Here is a 14,598-nt window from a genome sequence, read left to right on the forward strand (position 1 = left end):
AAATTATTACAGTCGAGTGGGTGTATAATTATTAATTAATATGGCCAAGTCGTTTTAAGTGTACATTTCCAACGGGATTTCACCGCATAAGTAGCGAAGAATTAAAAAAAAAAATTTTTTTTTTATCATAACAATAACGATATTCGCAACGTCAAGACGGAATATATTTTAATATTCACGTTTGATAATTAATTATTATGTTGTTGGACGAGCGACGGCGCGGCGGGACGGCGGGACGACAGGACGGACGGACGGTAGGACCTGGGCGTCGCGTTCCGGTGACATATTGTCCGAGGCCCCGCCCCGTCGGCGCACAGCGACAAATGACATTGGCCGACGCGGCTTTGGCGTGGGGACACACAAAGCGGCGCGACACGGTGCCACGACACAAACGGACCGTCGCCGCGTCGGCCCACCGTGTGTCAGCCCGCCGCCAGCCGCGCGCAGTCACACACTGTCTCAGTACGCGGTCCGCCGTCTGTTGTGGTGTTGTTGTTGTCCGGCCGCGCGTCCCCAAAAAATAAAAACGACAACGACACAAAAAAAAAAACCCCCTTCGACCGTTTTTTTTGTGCGTTTTTCATTGGAATTTTTTTTTAACAGTGTTTTTAATTAGACGGACAAAAACCATATATATATATATATATATATTTCTCGTTAAAACGTCTTCTCGCGAGTGTGTGTGTGTGTGTGTGTGTTGCGTGTCTTCGAAGACATTAAAAATACAAATCCGTCTTGAACGCATTCAAATATAATATTAATTAGGTATAATATTCGAATCGAGTGTTTGTAGTGCGTTTATATTAATATTACTCATGTGACATTTTGCTACACAAAAAAAAAAAAAAAACCGACGTTATTAAAATATTATATTCATATTAAATACAAGTTTTCTAATATCGCGTTGACCGGTCGTGTGACAAAAGAAAAAAATCCGTCGTTTTTTTTTTTAACATACCTATGTATTGTTCTAATAATATTATATAGGAGTTATTGATTTATATACATTGCGAGTGAGTGATCCAATTTGATGGTTATACACGGAGCCGCCGCGGGAATCTCTCCAGCCGACATTCATCGGACCACCGAATCGATATTCAACACTGGTCAGTACTGACTTAGGCGTTACATAGCTTACTTTTAATATATTGTATAGGCGTAGGCATAGTGCTTGATAGACAAATAAATCAAAACGAAAAAAATCGTCCAAACAGATAACACAAAAAATTGTTGGCTGTCTTTGAGTTTAAAAAAAAAAAAATAAATGATTCCAAAATTTGTAAAATAATCTAAAAAAAACTGTTACTGTTTTAAATAAAATCAAAACAATAATCAAACCGGCTTATAAATTATTACACGCCCTCTCAGATTTGTTTCAAGTATAAGTACGAATATTTATATAAGATAAAAAAATTAAACGGTTTTGACCGGTATACGCAATACGTTTAAAAAAAAACACAAATTTTTACCAGCTTAGTAGGACATACAAAAAAAAATATTAAGTTATCCAAAAATGTCAACAAATAATGAAACGATAATATTTTTTCAATGCGATTTTTGCGTTTAAAATTTTTGAATTTAATAAAATTATATTTTTGCAAAAACTAAATTATCTAATTTCAATCTTAAATTAAACCGTTTTTGAAAAAAGCTTAAGAAACTGTCGCGGGAATAATATATTTTACCAAATTGAAATAACTTTTTAAGTCCTAAAGAATTGTTATTTTTTTACAAATAAGGTACAGCTGTTATAATATATTATTGTTAAAGTTTATTGTACCTTTTCATTATAATGTCGTCCGAGCAACAGTTGTTACAAATCAATATTTTTCAGTCATATTGATATTATTATATCTACTTTTCGAGCTTGAACATTATCCTATACCTACATCATATAATCTTAATATGATTTATTACAACAACAGTTTATCGACATATTTTAATAATGTAAACTTTATTATAGAGAAAAAAATGCACTTTCATACATTATTTTTTTTTTGTTTCTATATAATAATAATTATATTCAGTAGTTATATTGCAAGTGTTTAAAAAACAATTAACCGCACTAGTACCAGGGCAAACGGTTATTGTGAAAAATTCGCATTGTCATTCATCAGATACGCCGACAAACAATAACATTTTTTTTTCTATTGTGTCAAATATATACCTATTCAATATTTATAAATCACTTCGGTCTATATGTTAAACACAACATTCACATTAAAGGGTAAATATTTCTTATGAAAAACGAAAAAATATAATATAATTATTTAAATATTGTTCGAATTAAAAACATTTTCCACGTTTAATGTAATAATAATATTCGGAAGATAAAGAAAAAATGTATTTATATATAAATATCGACCAGTTTTAATAGGTATATAAGTATATATCATTATTATAATAATATTACTTGACTTTGAAATGTGTAAAAATAAAATCATATCCGGTAGAAATACAGTTCAAGTATATTTTAACGTAGGTTAGGTCTGTTACACTTAGGCAAACGGAGGACTGGCCGACAATAAAACAAAATCTGATTTTAGCTAATCATTTATTACATAATAATATAAGATGTAGTTTTTGCTTCTTTGCCCTATTCATAATATGTACCAGCTACTTGCTACTTGCATACTAACATTTGTTTTTTTTTTGGATAATTGTTATGTTTACCTATATAGCCTATAGGTAATATAACTAACACCTTGTTGGTAAAGTCTATAACAACGAACAGTATACAAACACAAATCAACAGTATCCTTAAAATTTTCTTTTATACCAAACTTGCACGTCTGGAATCAGCCTCTCCTAGTCCAACTTACGCTGTCCTGAGCCGCCAACGTTCGGCACGAGTCTAGCCACTCAAACAAACACAGTCTAACAACTCAATTTGTTCCATGTATATTTATTGTTCATAATTTTACCTCTTGTTAAACATTTTTTCCTTGTAAACCTATTAAAACAATTATTGATATGTCGGATAACTCTTCACGAACCGGACTACTGGCCGGAGACCGATTTGTTCACCGATTCCTGTATAAGCGACCCGGAACCAAAATTATTTGAAATAGCCGCAGAACTATTCGAGAACTACTTGCAAGACAACAGCGTTGATAGATATAGGAAAATTTATTTGAAAAATAACAAGTTTTGGAATCGTTTCCATTACGGTTCGCCGATCGTTGCCACAGTAATGGTTTCGTTTTGCCTCGACTGTTACACGCGCAACAGAGTGGGAGTTTTGTTTGCTCAATTGGCCAAACGGAAGATTTTGGATGAGTAAATTGTAGACAAAGGGTTGTTGAAAGCCCTACGGAAAGCCTACTTCCATAGGCGCAAATACGGGGGGACTAGGGTGGGCTTAGCCCCTCCAAAAAAATTAGGTTATGCGTACAATTTTAAAATACAAAAATATATTTACTTATATATATATATTTAAAAAAAATTTCCAGCCCTCCCGAGTTAAAAACTGAAATTGTGCCTATGCCTACTTCAATGAAATGTTCCCCCAATCAACAAAATTGTATAGTAACTTACATATTATTATTATTATGGAAAGGTTTGGTGTGCGAGTCTTCTTATAATAATTATATTTACGCCAATTTATCTTTTGTTTGTGTTTCAAGTAACTTCGCCCAGTTTTGCATACAAAGTGCTAATAACCTTAACACAAATTACATTAATCTTGTACTCATAAATAAAATATTATGCTGATAAGGGAAACATCAAACACTGAGCTGTTATAATAATATTATTAGGTTTTTAAGTAGGCATATAGAACTGGAGCACCACGTCAGATGTATTAGGAGTTTCATTTTTATTAATTTTTAACGCGTTTCATCGTTTCCATAAAAAAAAAAACAAAAGTCGCTTGACAATATCTATATATATATTGTTGTTTTTATTATACCTTGTACCTAAGGTTAATGAGTTTTAAACAAAACAATACAAATGTTGTTTCTACCGTTTTAAACAAGGTTATACCTATAAATAAAAAAACAGTAATTTATAATTAACTTTTTGCGCTAAAACTGTACCGAGCCGAATATTTATTTTAAGACGGTGTGTGAACAATATTATACATTGTCAGTCGTAGGACATCACTCTGTTGCAATAATATAAGACGTTGTATGGGAATAAAAAAATATTATGTTATATGTCTTATACCGCGTATACGCTGCGAGTACCGTGGAATAAAAGAAAATGGCGGATGTCGCACGGCGAATACATTTCTGGCGCAGGAGATTATCTACGCGCATATATATGAATAAAAAAAACCACTCGTCGGGGGGCGGTGGGTGAAACGGATTGCGTTGTCGCGCGCAATGTGTGTCGCAGCCGCGGTCGCGGTTGTCACAATGGGCGGAGCTCGGGAGGCCGGCTGCTCCCCCCCGTCGGCCGTATACGGGCGTCCGGTTTGCCGCCGACGGTGTCGCCAACAGGATGCGGCCGTCGTCGATGTCGTTGTCGCGGCGGCGTTGGCGGGCCGGCGGCGGTGGACGGCGGTTCCGGGCGGACGAACGGTGGCGCGCATGACCACCAGGCGACGACGCCGCCGTCGTCGTCCCCGTTGTGTGCCGGAGACACACCTGGGCGCGGACAGTATCCAGCGCGCGACACTTGGGCAACCGTCTTGTCGCGTAACGCTCGTGTGCCGGAGCGCCGCCGTCGAATCGCCGAATCGCGCGCGTCCCGGTCCCCATCCCCCCCCCCCTTTTATAGAATCCTCTCGGCGGGCGGACGTCCGTCGACGTATTGCGCGGCGGGACGCCCGGTGGCGCGTTCGATCGATTGACCCACTTTGCCGGACAACGCGCGTCGCTCCTCCCGGCGGCCACCCGCTCCCCCCTAGACACAGCCGTCGAACCGGCCGCAAGGGGGGCGCACGGCCCAACGCGCCACCACCTGCCTCATGGACCAACTGCTACGCCACCACAACGGTAAGTATAGATTTTTCACACCGCCGCCGTCGCAGTATATACCGAAAAATTAATAGAAAAATGTTTTTCCAAAAATCTTCTCATACAATATACGTAATATTGTCAACTTTATCATAATACCATAACCGGTTCGTGCGAAAAATGTGCGGCGGTCTCCAGTCTGTAATATACTTAGATTAGAAACTATTTTTGATTTGATTTCGGTTTTAGTTTGTAGCCTTTAAAAAAAAAAATCTGTACTAGGACAATACTTGATATATTAACGTTAAGAAATGTCATTATTACTAAACAATCAAAACGGTGTACCTATTACTTAAGTCAAACGTTCAATTAGTGACTGAATTATAAGGCTTTTTCTTGTTTGGCGTTAAAGCTGATTCATACCCGTAGTTTGTATCAAAAAGCATCAAATGCAGTCTTAATTTCAAAATAGAGCAAGACTTAATAACAGCTGTAAACGTGCAAAATAAAACGAAACAGAAAACTAAAAAAATCTTTATCGGTATAGTAGGATGGTTATATTTTTTTTTAACGGACTTTGTTCGCCCTCTTCGTTAATAACATTTTTTTTTTTTGTTAATAAAAACTTGGCTGTTTATTAGATGGTTAAACACGACTTAACCAATAAAATAATAATAATAAAAAAAATTTGTTACTTATATAAGTACAACGCGCGGCGGCGACTCGTCCTTCGGAACTTGTTTTGATAGAGAGGAATTGTTGTTATTATCATTATTATTATTAGTTTTTCGGGGGGGTACATAAGAGAGTATATAATATAATATTGTATAATAAACGCGCAGGGGTAGGGGTAGGGGTAGGTACACACACGCGCATAACACAATGGCTCATGTTGTTTACACAAAGGAAGACAGCTGCTTCGTCAAAATTAAGAGCGAAGGGCGCGTTTCATCTATTTATTGCATGTTATACAAATTTTAATGACTGGAAATTGTCTAAAATGCCGTTGACACTGCTCGTCTTCGACCAGTGCTAAACAATAATAATATTATTCCAAAACACCTTGAATTCTCCACCTCTACTCTAGTTGTTGGCGATATTTTAAAATTTATAGAAAAACCCACCCTAAAACGATAATCAAACGGTCAAACAAAGAAGTTATCTCTCTCATGCACTGTGTACGTGTGTGTAAGAGATAAGTAACTAGAGGAGCCGGTCGACAGCATGCCTGTGTGTGTATTTAAATATTGTATATTTTTATATATATTAATTTGTTTTTTTTCCCAATGTTTTTCCACAGGTAATGGCAGAGTGATCGGCGCACCTCTACGCATGCGCCGTCCAGAAGACCAATCGCCGAGCGCTGCCAGTGCCGGACTCATGATGGAGGTGGTAAGATATTATATGTGTAATATATGTATAAGCTAGACCGTGTATCGGTGCCCCCCTCGCCCCCCCCCTTGTCAAACTTGGCCAATGACATATTATTAAGATGCTCATTCATCGAGTACACTTTATAAAGACACAAAATAAACAAGTCTACAGGTATACAGCATACACGCAGGGTTAGGTATTATAGACTATTAAGACAAGAGCCAAGTATAATATAAGACTTATGTACGAATTGGCCACAGGCAGCCAAAACTTTTGTTTTGTAATACATTTAAGCTTTGTACACGTGACCTGACATAGGTATATATACAAGTAAATCGGTGAGTGCCCCCGAGGTCTGACCCGGGTAAGTGTAAACTATATAATATAAGCGACTACAGCATCCCATTGTGTATATAATATTATACATGGGCCTTGGGTGTGACGACGCCGGAGCCGGACAAAAACGTTTTAAGCGGACGATTATTACCCCTGGACATTTGGGTGTAGGTAATTTTAGGTTTTCCAAAAAACATGTGTGTACAACCACCCCGAGAGCAGTTTTTTTTTTTTTTAATGACATTGATTTGATTATACAGTGGGAGGTGGCGAAATTACACGGTTGTTGCTCGTGTGCGTGTGCACGCAGTATCTTTTGTTTTTTTTTTTTTTTGTCCAACTGTCTCGATTGCTGCCGTCCGACATAATACTATATAAGATGTACAAGGCAAGACATTACATTGTTACACTTATGTATAGTAGGTATATAGGTATGCAGAGATGTAATTTCGACGATTTTATCCGGGTTAAACAAAAACCATTTACACGGGCATACCCTTTTGGAGATACCGCCCTCCCCACTGTACCAAATAACCGACCGTGTGTGTATAATTATTATTATCATACGACGGCGGCTAAAAAACTTTATAATATAGTAAATGGGAAACGTTTAATTTGTAAGTATACATATATATATAATGAAAAAAAACGTGACACGGAGGACGGGCGACCGGTTTTCGTGTACTGTTCCCTCCTAATAATAATATAATAATAACCGATGCCATCAATGTCCTATCTCATCTATATATATATATATATGCATTTGAATTGTCTGCCATTGGGGTTCACCGTGTATAGTACCTATATATATATATGTTATTTTGTGGCTTGTGGCTAGTGTCCGTACGCCTAGGTACGGTTAAGTTATAATAATAATATTACCTACATATAATACACTTTTATCGGTGGATAGGAGACTTTAACGATACAAAAAATATGTGTTTTCGGATGAGAGAAATAAAAGGGGACGACGGATGGGGGGGAGGGGCTGTATAATAATATATATTCGTGACCCGACGACACTATTTGACGCTGGCGGTGCGTTTTTCTTTCAACTTAAGAACCTATATATTACTATATGTATTTATATCCATATATATATATATATATATATATATTTGAGTTTGGTGGACGTTGTCGTGCACAGACCGGGCAGACCGCGACCGTGTCGTGACCGGCGCCCATTACCATTTACCACACGGTATATATGGGTATATAATATTTATATATATATATATGTATTAAGTATACTTGGCCGAATATAATACAGGAGAGGCGCATCGATCGCCAGTTGACGCCCCCGTCACCGGACGACCTGGGCACCGTTCCCGCGTGTACATATCTACCCCCCCCGGCCGGATAGAGTCCATTAATACGAATTTCATCCCTATTTTCGGTTTCCTATACCTATGTGTACACTATGATATACATCCGCCGGTTTGTATACAAAAGGGTATAGGCAGGAGCCCACGAAAACGAAAACGATATCGCCGGTAATTATCGCGCAGTCCGATCACGGGCCATCCACCATTGATAATAATAATAATAATAGGAATATAGGTATAGTACTATACTGCTTATTAATAATTGTCCGTTAACGCTTTCAACAGACGAGTGATAGAAGGGAGGGGTGGGGCGACGGTAACACTAACTGATTAGGCAAAAAAAAAATAATAATAATACCCAGTGAAATTACTGTTTACCAAGTCCTTTTGACGATTCCACGAATATTAGTAATAATAACAGCTCTACTATAGGTCTGTCTGGGTGTATGCAAATATGTTTTGTATAAGAACAGAACGTAGGTATGCATATTATATAAACATGATAATATATTTGGACACGGGAGTTGAGGTCAACGCAGATTAAAGCGTTAAAACGTTTGACAGTTTAACATTTTTTTAATGTTGTATTTGATTTTTTTTCCGGTCTTTGACAAAACTGTCGAACCGCTCTATTTGGTCACTCGATCGACCTTGGACCGCGTTTCCATATCTGCAATAATGATGATTGAAATATAATATAATGTATTTTTTTTTTCACCGAAAAACATACGGCCGTGACCAAGGTCATTTTTCGACTTAAAATTTGAAAAACGCGTTCCGTTAAATTTTGTTCTCATTGGCTATTATCACATAATGTACAAATTAATATTCGTGCTCGTGAACGTAAACGCCTTCTCGCCCAAAGTGTTTAAATATGGCAAATTACATTGTCAAACCGACCACAACAACAACAATTATCACAAATCGTGCTGACAGTTAATTTTCTGAGCGACACAATGGTATTGTTGTAAAATACCGAGACGTGGTTCTTTATATATGCCTACTTGTATGTAATTACAACGCACAATTATTGGCATTTTTAATCATTTATACAATTATAATCGGTGGTTGAAACTTGCAAAATCTATGTAGTACTCAACTACAACTCGGGCAAGTTTCGGTTTACCGTAACGGGTTACAAGGTAGTACATAAGTTGCTCTTAAAACTAGTTACAAATGCAGGTTTATGTACAAAAATGGAACTCATATCATCCGTACGATAAGTTACACGTTAAAAAAATACTTGTTAATAACTGGTTACAAATTGCAAACATTGCAACTTAGTCGAAAGACTTTGACATGTGTAACTTTACACCCTGAACTTGGAACTTTGATGAAAGAAGTGCATATAACTGCGGAGACCACACATGTCAGGACAATGAGCGGGATAAGTCCTCGTATATTAGACTATTGAGATCTCGCTAGGTATATAATAAAGAGGGGGGGGGGAACTAAATAACGACCGTTTCCCTATTCATTATAATATATATATATATATATATTTATTTTTATGTAAATATCCCTGCCACGTGCAAAAGGCGACTATATGCTTGCTGTGCGTTGTTTGATTGTCGGATTAATCCATCGTTGGATTTGGCGGTTGCAAACGGATTCATTTATTGAAATCACAAGTGCGTTGTGTATTTTAACAAGTATGCATAATTCATACATACATAGAGAGAGAGCAAAATGTACACTATATATATATATATATAATACGGTTAAGCTGTGTGTGTGTCTGCAAGCGAACCGGGACAATTAAAACGAGATTTCTGCAAACTTGAAACTTCAAACTTGCCGGTCGGCTTTTCGCGTTCATTGTTTATTTGTCGCAGTCGTTGTTTTTTTCCCCTAAAGAGGGAAGGGGGTACCGTGATTTTCGGCCAATTATATGGAACCCAAGCGACGATGCCCGCCCCCCGGTCAGCGGGGTTCAGCTTCTCGTCTATATGTATTGTTGGTTTTTCGAAAAAGGGGTTAAAAGGACCGGGGTGATCTTTTTTTTTTTATTATTATTGTTCGTCCGGACCCAACCGTTCGACGCAGCATTTTCCGATATATATATATATATATTAGCATTTTCAAGAATTTCACGCATGAAGCGCTTGGAATGAAAAAAATAATAATAAATAAATAAAAGGCTTGGGACCGTTCGTCGCAGCTGCCCCGGTGCCTAAGCGAAAGGGGTGCAAGATTTTCACTCCATATATAAGCGACGCCCACCATTTTTTATTTTTCCATTCATTATTTCATTCTTTCTTTTCATTTACAGCATCTCCCCCGCCTCTGTGGAGCGCTCGAGTTCGGTAGGCATATCTATATTATTTTCCAACTACTTATGTATGTATACAGCAGGCACTTATATTATATACGTGTAAATATTATATAGTCATCTCGCGGGGCAAAGTCTCGGGGAAAGTATCGATTACTCTGCTATAGCTGTATATATAAAGGGAAAACCCTCTCAAAGGGTCGAGGGTAGGTACGGGATAGGGTTAAGACGGCTGAGGTCTTTCCACTGATAATTGAGGGCCCCCTTTGCTCGTCTTCGTCCGCCACCGTGCAACCCTTTCCAAGACGCAGCCCTTGCTCGTTAATAAATATTCATGGGCGGAAAGTATATATTTATATATATATATATACATGCATATAATAAGTAAAACGATACCGTTAATTAGTCTCCTAGGTAACAGCTATAACAGCCCGCCCTCCAGCACCGCTGTGTGCACCTAACTCTGTACATTTTTCCAAAGGAATGAGAAGTATAAAAAGAAGTTTATGCGGCGCTGCGTCACAGCTGAGTAAAACTTGTTCGGGCAAGTCATCTACAATAATGTGTAATGTATAATAATTATTATATTATATTTTTTGTAAGACGCGCGTTTGGCCAAAATGGCGGTTGACGTTTGCCGTTTGGTCATTATATTAGAACGTCAAACGATTTTATATTATATTTTTTTATACTCGGACGTCCGAACCCCCCCGAGGTCTCTCTATCTTTGGCGGAGCTGTCTTCCGCCGTTTCTTACCTATAATACATAATATACATGTATATATATATATATATATATAAAGCGAGGAACCGGTTGTCACTGATCGTCGACCGCGTGAGTCTCGACTGGGTAATTTATACATTTTATGCGTCTCTCTCTCTCTCTCTAAACCCGTAGAACATATTATAATAATAATAATAATCGTATATAACGAGTGTAAAATAGTTTTTAAAAAAATCGCACGGCCAATATTTGACACAAGACGACTTAAGTAGGAGACACGGCCCTCCGGGGTACGGTCGACCTTAAACGACAGCCGCGGTCGTACGCCTAACCTACACATATCGTTGTGTATTATAATATTGTGTACAGCATATGTATACTATTTACTTGTATGTATGTGTATCGCCCATTACCGTCGGTCAGCATTTTATTGATCTTAATAATAGATTAACGCGCCCGTCCGAAGACAATAAATACCGCATCGACGACCGGCGTGGCATTGGAATAGATTATAATATTCAATATATTATGCTTTTCTTTTTTTTTTACCAACTCAAATGTACCAGAATCATTTTGGACCAGTTTTTCATGGCTTATGCCCAATAAATAAACGATTCCGTTCAAGGACCAATCAAGGGTTAGCGGTCATAGCATGTAGAAAAATATTTATTAATTATCACACAGTATTATCATAGTCGGTTGTATGCTTATTACTTATTAGATATACCTATAAACGTACACATTATTTTTATCTATGATGTACTCGGATATAATATAGTATCTTAGCTCTATCTGGCATTGATTCAAAAAAGATGAGCTAATCGAGGTTGACAATTTCGTTTGGTATTTTTAGTGTCAAATCGTGGAACTGTATACTGTATTTTAATTATAACATCATTGCTAGGATATGATTGCCCATAAATATAATATAAACGCACTACAATGTATGTGTATGCCAAAGCCGAAAAAGGTACTCCGTGTTTAAGTATAACATACCAACCGGACTCCTGTCACAGTGTAGTTTATAACTCTCAATAGCGACATATGATAATATATATATCATTTAATATAATTTGTACATTGTTTTGTGCTTATTGCTAGGTCGACGAAAAGCACGGTTGACAGTGTTTGTAGGCCGCGTTAGCTTATATTATTATTTCGGTTAAGTTTTATTACAATACACCTTAATGGGACAGTAGCCTTGAATTTTCAATCTAAAAGCGCCTGGGAACCACAACGGGTCCAGTAGGTATAATAATATTTTAATAGTATCTAATAATAATAATGTTTCCAGTATTGTGAAAAAACTAAACTTGTTTACGACTTTGGTCGCCTCGATGGTGTTTATTATTATTATTATTATAGAACGTCAACGAGATTTGTCACCTTAAGCCTATTCGGTCACATATAATACCTACAACGCTTGTGCGTGGAACGTCTATAGATGGTTTTACTGCTTTGTACACTGTTAATGTCGTTTTCGTTATTGGCTCGTTCCTACATGCTATACGCTTATGCACTCACTTCGCCTCGGGGACGTTAATAAATTATCATTATTATTATTATTATACTGCTCAGGTACGTCCGTGGGACTTGATTTTTCGAATCGGTCGGTGTAATAAAATACATATCGGAATTATTATAACTTTTAATTAATTTTACGGCTCGTTATCATTATTTTTTAGTCGTGAATAAAAAAAAAACAACAAGGACGGGCGTACGTCAGACGGTCGGTTTCATCTTCAAGCATACACAGCGGCCGACCGCAGATATATAATAAGTAATAACGCACATATTATTATTAATATACATAATATTATGATAAGACACGCAGAACTCTCCGTTTTTAGGTGTATATTATTGCGTGGACCATATAGAAGTGGTACAATAATCGTTTTGTAACTCGGTTAGACAAGATACAAGCTCTCAATAGGTATTGGACAGATCTTGAGGACCCAAGACGGTTAGGTTACACATTAGGTCAGGATATAGCCTATAGGTTATCGCTAAATCGTATAAGTCTTATGATGTCGCTATAAGACTGAACGACTTTAACTATCTAACTAGAGCTATGACGTGTGTATTGAAGTGTTGATAATTGTTGTTGTGAATGGTGTTGAGCTGTTACCGTGGGACCAGCGCTTCGGTCGCATAGCGGTTTTTATGTTGTACATAGGGCAAAAAATATTAACAATCATAACACTATATATATATATATATTATAGTTTCACACTCATCACCGTGTTCGGTATTGGTTTGGCACAATCAAGCAAATGGTCGTCGGTCCGCATGATCTAACATGATCTACGACGCGGGTCGTAAATCGGTTTTACGTGCGGTGGCCATATAATATGACGATTATAAGTACACAACACACACACACACATACATTATTATTATAGGCAAAGACCGAGGGGAGGTGGCGTCGTCTTGGGTCGTTTTGGTTGTTTTCTCGCTCATTAATTCGACGCGGTACCACGACGGCTTTTGCCCGGCTGTCACGTCAGCAGATATTGACGGCTTGTGTGTAGTGTTATATTATTATTGTATATATATATATATATATATATACATACATGTGCCTTATGGTCGTTGCCATCAGGAAGCTTTTAGCCAGATGAACTTGGACGAGCGCATGTGTGTGTGTGTGTAAAATGCCCCTTCGTGTATTATTATTATTATTATTATTATAGTACACGGATGGATGACCTCAGCGGTAAGTGTTTGTGTGTTTCTATATGTATTATTTAAGCCGATCGTTCGGTGTGTGTGTAATCGTAGATTTTTGAAAAAAAAAAAACTCTTCAGCTTCCTCCTCTGCGGATAGTACTGGTGCTCTGCAAAGAAACGCGCCATGTGCCATGGCGAACTTTATGGATGTCGTAAAACCGCAATTTCCGATATACCGATGTGAGATGAGATCAAAAATGTATGTATATATATATATATATATATAAATAGACTAGCGAGCTGTGGGTGAGAGAGACTGAAAAGAAATCAAATAGTCGACGCTGCTGCGCAACAGAAGCTCCGAAACGCGTCGTATATAGCTGTTGTGTTTAAATTATTGTTATTGTTTTGAACCGACGCCAACATTATATACTTTACTTTGTATATCGACGGCAAACATATTGTTATAGAGTGCTTTAACGGTATAGTAATCTTCAAGGCAGAGAAAACAAAATTTAGCGCTCTGAAAAGTAGAAGGCAACTGAATAATTGATTAAAGAAAATGTATACAATATAAGTAGAGCCCGCGACTTCGAATCAAAATTAACCCATTAGGTAACATTTCATACACGGGACCGTTAAAATTTCACTTAATTAAAAGGCGTCGGATACAATTTAGTGTTGTACACAGACTATAGATAGTATATAATATAATATTATTATACGAGTTTATATTTCGGCCAAGTCACGCGATTCGCCCATCGCCGACTTCCTCGTCGCGTCACCGACTTGACATTTTAAGGACACCCGCCCTTGTCTCTCCTTTCTAGATATTATATTTATATAATATTATATACATATATATATATATAGTGTACACTCTATCTACTATTATTATATTATATAGGAGCGGTCAAGACGTGCGTTTTAACGGGTTGTTCTTGCCAAGTTCGCGTGTCCGGCGTGACGGTTTTATTATTACTACATTTTTTTTTT

At 37.4% G+C, this 14,598-nt stretch overlaps 1 protein-coding gene across 2 annotated transcripts in view; it reads left to right on the forward strand.

Moving 5' to 3' along the window:
• Positions 1 to 425: 425 nt before the first annotated feature.
• Positions 426 to 14,598, forward strand: part of LOC126846829 (zinc finger protein basonuclin-2-like) — a 65,095-nt gene continuing 50,922 nt past the window's right edge. Inside the window, exons 1-2 of one of the 2 annotated variants that reach the window (XM_050586635.1) lie at positions 426 to 1,106; positions 6,202 to 6,293. In XM_050586635.1, coding sequence (XP_050442592.1) covers positions 1,031 to 1,106; positions 6,202 to 6,293 — 168 coding nt within the window. In that variant the 5' untranslated portion in view covers positions 426 to 1,030. The remainder of the gene's footprint in view (positions 1,107 to 6,201; positions 6,294 to 14,598) is intronic. The other variant, XM_050586637.1, reaches the window with a different exon arrangement.

The sequence above is a fragment of the Adelges cooleyi genome, unplaced genomic scaffold (genome assembly GCF_023614345.1).
Source record: "Adelges cooleyi isolate 19-005CV unplaced genomic scaffold, UGA_ACOO_1.1 ACOO_flye_CR_arks_rails_tigmint_CR_PRNA_9, whole genome shotgun sequence".
Lineage (NCBI taxonomy): Eukaryota > Metazoa > Arthropoda > Insecta > Hemiptera > Adelgidae > Adelges > Adelges cooleyi.